The sequence below is a fragment of the Phlebotomus papatasi genome, chromosome 3 (assembly GCF_024763615.1).
Source record: "Phlebotomus papatasi isolate M1 chromosome 3, Ppap_2.1, whole genome shotgun sequence".
Taxonomy (NCBI): Eukaryota; Metazoa; Arthropoda; class Insecta; order Diptera; family Psychodidae; genus Phlebotomus; species Phlebotomus papatasi.
The window spans coordinates 32,480,164-32,486,163 of NC_077224.1; the positions used below are offsets into that span (position 1 = coordinate 32,480,164).

The 6,000-nt window shown below is 33.6% G+C and overlaps 1 protein-coding gene across 1 annotated transcript; it reads right to left on the reverse strand.

Annotated features, from left to right (window-relative positions):
• Positions 1 to 3,344: 3,344 nt before the first annotated feature.
• On the reverse strand, positions 3,345 to 4,430 carry LOC129805321 (60S ribosomal protein L9). Its single transcript, XM_055853157.1, has 3 exons — positions 4,345 to 4,430; positions 3,771 to 4,021; positions 3,345 to 3,703 (listed from the first exon to the last, which is right to left on the reverse strand). The coding sequence occupies exons 2-3, from the start codon at positions 4,009 to 4,011 to the stop codon at positions 3,375 to 3,377; spliced, it is 570 nt and encodes a 189-aa protein (XP_055709132.1). The 5' UTR covers positions 4,012 to 4,021; positions 4,345 to 4,430; the 3' UTR covers positions 3,345 to 3,374.
• Between the last annotated feature and the right edge of the window lie 1,570 nt (positions 4,431 to 6,000).

Below are 6,000 nucleotides of genomic sequence, written 5' to 3' on the forward strand. Positions count from 1 at the left end.
AACGGCAATCACCTTAAAAACATCTCACTGATCTAACCGCTATCCTGTCGGATGATCTATTTTTCAGAGTGCCATTTTCAAATGTGACAAGAAACTTTTAGCCGATAAAAAATTCTTTTGGAAAATAAATATTTTTGATACGATATTAATTTTTTTTAAATGTATAAATAACATTTTTGGATTACAGGCAACTCATTTGTAAAAAGAAAAAAAAATTAATCATTGTTACTATCTGGGGTGGCATTATAGCTTCTTTTCGATAGTACCGAGCGTATACCGACTGTCGATTCTAAAAAGTTTAAACGGTAACTGTACTTTTTCTAGCTAATGCAAATATTTACAAACAGTCGCTTTCCATTAAGAATGTCACAATAAATGACCTGACAATGGGATAACAGTCTTTATTAATTTAATTTAACAGATACAGATTTATCGATACTATCTATTCGATAGTACCGAAAAATTAATCATTCCACCCCTAATTTCTCGAATATAACTTTGCCAAGAGATATTTGGCCGACACTGTACTTCTGAGTGCTAAATTAATTGTTGCACTCGTACTTTTGGTCTCTTTCAGACTTTTCAACACAGTTTCAATAAATTAGAAACGATAATACTTTTTTAGAGACTCTCTTTTCCAAAAGTAGCTTCACAGGTCTCTTGGAAAATCCATAGTAGGAATTCTTTTGGTATATCTTTGTAAAATACAGATAATAATAAAATATTGTTAATATGCAAGAATTTCTGTAGCTAGAAATTAAAAAATATAAGCAAAATATAAAAAAAAATTACGTAAAAATAAATTTCTTGTAATCTTTTTAAGTTTCCTTAATTAGATTTTTCATAATAATAAATAAATTTTATTGATCCCTAAGTATGTGAAGTGCATGAAGTGTAAGAAGTACTGGAAGTATTGCAGTATTTCCAGGAGTCTTCTGAAATGCTGGAAGTGTAAAAGGCTCTTTCATATAAATTGTGGAAGTGTATGGAAGTGGTGTACACATTTTTACCCTAATATCTCCCCCTTGCCCTAAATGTATGCAATTTTTTCACGTGGTAAATTTGTAATTATATTTCTTATTGGCGCTGAAAATAGGCTGAAAAATTGACGCCGAAAATGTTTTGCATACATCACGGCGTTTCCGTAACTTCTTCCAAAGACCTCTCCTGTAGGTATGCAATGTTTCTGTGTCACTGGAATGAATTCGCGAGACTTTTTTCGGTCCCGAGAATTTCTTTAAAAGCGAAACTCTCTGTACTACTCCGAATCCGTTTTTGGAATTAGACTTTCAGAAAACTTTTGTGTGAAGTTTTTTTTTTCTTTTTTTGGTATTTGCATTTAATTGACTGTTATTGAAACTACAAGTATCCTTTTAACCCTTTAAGGACGATTGGGTTACCGGTGACCCAAAAATAAAATTTTTCTTACGGTCATCTAAAGTTGTGTAGGGGAAGTGATTATAATTTTGGACAGTCTGCTTATAAGCATCGAAGTTCCAAGTTTGAAGTGCGATATTCTCGATACTAATTAACTTTTTTTGCTACTCTCTTTTCAGAAGGGTTGTTTAGAAACTTGGCAAGCTATTTATCGTCTTATTTTTACTAAAATTAGTTTTAATACGTTTAAAAATGAATTGATATGTAGAGGTGAATTTGACTCTTATTTTAGACAACTTGGTTATTAATTAGGACAACTTGGCTGTAAATTTGGACAGCTAATCCGCCTCAATAGGATGCCCATTGTTCTTCATTTCATGAACCAATCTTACCAAGTCCTCTTCCTGTTCATGTAAGGGAAACGTAGAATGTCACAAGAAGCCCGGAAACTTTCCATATCATTCATTAAAGTGAGTTGACTTCGGTGCTCCAAGTACGTGCGGATTCCCTCATTCCCTGTTCTTTCCGGGAGCCTTTCAAGGCATTTCTCGCTACATCTCTTTCGTAGAGATGATGCTCCTTTGTTTCTCCAAGCATTTGTCCAACCCAGTCATCACAAAAGCTAAAACTTCACGAAATTTCGTGAGAAAAACACCTGTCCAAAATAAGAATCATCACCTCACTGGTGAATGTCTTAAAAAATTTCCCATTTTTCACACGAAAAATATAATTCACAAGGCAAATCTCACTTCAGGTCAAATGTACAAATCATCAGTAACGTGAATCAACACAATATTCAATGAATATTCAATAATATCACTCAAAAACAGCGAACAAACTTTGTTAGTACTTCACCAAAACTAAATAAGACTGAAGTAAACACGAAGTTCTGTCATATTTCTCGTAAGCAATTGCTCACACTGAATTTTCAACAAAGCAATTTCAACTCAAATCATATTCAAAATTTAACGTATTTAGTGTCTAAATCTTCCAAAAAGAACAAATATTTAGATAGAATTCATTTTTCATCAAATATTGGAATAAAAATCCATCATTTTAATCAATTTATTTTTAGTGTCCAATTTTATCCTCAAAGTGTCCAAATTTAGAAACTGTCCAAAATTATGAGCAGTTACCCTATTGCTCTAAAAGTCAGAAAAAATAATTTTTTCTCACCCTCGATTTTTTAACCTTCTCGTCCTTAAAGGGTTAAGGATCCTTGGTATATGATCCTAGTATACTTTGGTATTGGTAGACCGGATCGACGATGACGCTCAAATAGTCGTCTCTGACGGGTAGAAGGTGGAAATTTTGGGGTTTGAAAAAATCGAGGGAATGTAATAAATTTTTAAAAAATGTTTTCCAGCATCATAAGCGGATTTTTGTTGATATTATGATTTTATAAAAAGTTTTGGAACTTATCGACTTCTGCTAAGTTCGAGATATTAAAATTAAATTTTCCAAAAATCTTTTTTTTTTATTTTAGTATATTTTTGATTCGAACCATCCAGGGCCAAACAGCTTAGTTTAATCGAATTAATCGGATAGCATCAATTTAAAGTAGTTTTTGTTCAAAAATTTATTAAAAAAAAAAAAGAAATATAAAAAGGCATTATAAACTCGTAGTGTGCCTCGAACACAAAAAAAAGAAAAGTAAGCCGTGCAGTGGAAAACAAAATTAAAGTGGACTTTAACGAAAAAAATAATAATGCTAAAAAACTATCACTAAAATGGTCAAGAAATCTAATTTATCTCCCGAATACTTTGGGTGATCCAAGCCCGGAACAATGGACATCAAATTGATTAACTTTGTCAACTGTCTGCAGGTAAGGAATCAATCCAATTTAACATTTCTTCATTCAAAAGGACAAAGTAAGAATAAAGCGCTTTCATGGAAATCTCTCTAAACCCCAAAAAATCTGTCTATTCGCAAAAGCACCAAAAACAAAATGAAAAAATTCACCTGATTCTCGTGTTGGATATCAATTTATTTCCTTCTATTCTTCCTGAACAACAGTGGTCTTCTCGGACACGTAGAGACCATCCAAGAACTTACGGATATCCTTGTTTTTAACTGTAGTCGATTGCTGGATGAGCGCAGCTGATCCAGACACTGCCTCAATGTCATTTCCCTCGAGAATCAACTCATCCTTCTGCTTCGTGGAGTTCACCACAGTGACTCCTGGAGCCATCCTCACTTTGCGAATGTACTTCTCACCGAGGAAGTTTCGGATCTCAATTACGGTGTTGCCCTCGGAGGTGACACAATTGATGGGGAAGTGAGCATACACAGCACGCATTTTGTACTGGAATCCCAGTGTCACTCCTACAAAGAAATTATAAATCTTTAGAACCCCCTCCTGAAAAATGCACAATTGTCAAGCAAAGCCTACCCTTAATCATGTTCTCAATGTGGGAACACACGGTCCTGACTGCGGCCAGTTCCTTCTTTGTTCCAAACCACTTTTCCACTTTGATGGTGCGTTTGCTGACCATGTAAATATCTAGTGCGAGATGCTTGAAACTCCGCTCCAGCGTCCCTCTGGGTCCCTTGATTTTTATCGTACGGGAGTGGACACTGGCGACAACCTGCTTTGGGATTTTGACGCATTGACTCGTGTTGAGGGTCCTCATTTTGCTGGCGCTGGAACAAAATCAAATGTGAGGTTATGTTATTGACCAGGAAAACATTCTTTCACTATTTCTACGAAATATACTACACAAAAACTAACTATAGACAATTTCTATGAAGCTCCTTAAAGAATATAACCAATAAATTCTTTTTAAATGCCTAAAAATTGAGATATATTGTCGGATGTAAACACTTTGGAAGCCACGAATTTTGTATCGTGTTTTTCTCAAAAAATATCACAAATTTCTCAAAAATTTCAAATGGAAAAGACAGACGTTTATCCATATTTTAGATTGCTATGCAAATCAAGTATAAAAATGCAATATTTTAGTTACCGTTTAGCGAAAACCGAGATCTAAATCCACGTTTTCTCACAAATGCACACGAAAAGACAGATTTTGACACGGCCCGGAAGAAGGGGTGCCATGTGACATGGGAAATTTCTCAAATTTCCCATTTAGAATTGTGTACATTTGAAAAATTAACGGTTATGTCAACTTTAAAGGCGTTTGTGTCTTGAATATCGCGATAGGCCTTTCTGTAGAGCGGGAAGATGTTTTTAAAATGAAACACTGAGAAGAAAAACAAATGTGTTAAAAAACTAAATATTGAAAACACAAAGAATAATTAATCTAATAGGGGAAAAGACTCATAATTTTGGATAGTTTCTTATTTTGGTCTCTTTGAAAATAAAATTGGACACTGAAAATAAATTGATTAAAATGATGGATTTTTATTCCAATATTTGATGAATAATGAATTCCATCTATTTGTTATTTTTAGAAGATTTTAACCCATTCAGTCAATGTATCAGAAATACTTGAGATAGAATATTCATATTTTGGGATTAGTTTCCTACAGATTAGTAGATGAATTTTTTGAAAAGAAAAAGTTTTTATCTCATATGGGGGCGCGGGAAGCCTCTGTCAAACACACGTCTTAACGGTCACTGAATTTAAATTCTGTGCATTATTAATTCATTACAAACTCTATTGCTTTAGAGATAGAGTAACTATCCAAGAACACCAATTGGCAACTAGAATTCAAATCAGGAAAGAGGAAAGAGGCCAATTTTAACAAATTCGACGGGATGTCGTATTTTACGTCCGCCATTTTGAGCAAAAATTTTGCATGACCTTCCGCGTAGCAAAAAATAATAACAAAATGTATTTTCATCTCTGTCGGACTATTTTTCTCAAGTAATTGAATAACTAACGTTACTAAAAATCTATTTGCGACAGCAATTCGGATAAAAATTGCTCAGAAATAAATCATCAAAAATCACTCAATTTGCGTATGATGTATAATACCATGGTAAGGAATGGGTTAACACTAAATACGTTAAATTTTGAATATGATTTGGGAATTGCTTTGTTGAGAATTCAGCGTGAGCAATTGCTTACGAGAAATATGACAGAGCTTCGTGTTTACTTCAGTCTTAATTAGCTGTGGTGAAGAGTACTAAGAATGTTTCTTCGCTTTTTTGAGTTATATTATTGCAAGATGAATAAAAACAAATAACAAAGTAATAAGGTGGGCCAAATCGAGCTAGTGATGACGTAGATTCATACATACTTTTTGGAGGTTATGTCAAAAATCATCTGTTCCGTGACTCGCGCCAAAATCTCATGCGAATACATTTCTATAAAATGTTGGGAATATATCAAAATTATTAGTTTAATTGTTAACAGTAATGACTGTTTTTATCAATTAAATTAATATTTGGTGTTGTTTCAGTTTTTTTCATACTTTTTTGCCACAAAATTCCACTTGACAAAAATTATTTCCACGAAACCCGGCAGACCATACACCATATAAGCAAATCACAATATGTGTCAGAACATTCAAAACTCATATATTTTGGAAAACCTCAGAATAGGGTAGAGTAAGCCCTTTTCGCCACCTTAAGGTTTTGTACCCTTGTAATTCTTACAATTTTTGTCGAAATAAAAAGAAATTTTCTGTACAAGTGCTTTGAAGCATTGTCTCTC

Excerpts from the sequence above, each read along its gene's own strand:
- LOC129805321 (XM_055853157.1), bottom strand. The coding sequence starts at position 4,011 with ATGAGGACCCTCAACACGAGTCAATGCGTCAAAATCCCAAAGCAGGTT. Across the intron at positions 3,704-3,770 it reads CATTGAGAACATGATTAAGG|GAGTGACACTGGGATTCCAG; the intron begins GTAGGCTTTGCT and ends ATTTCTTTGTAG.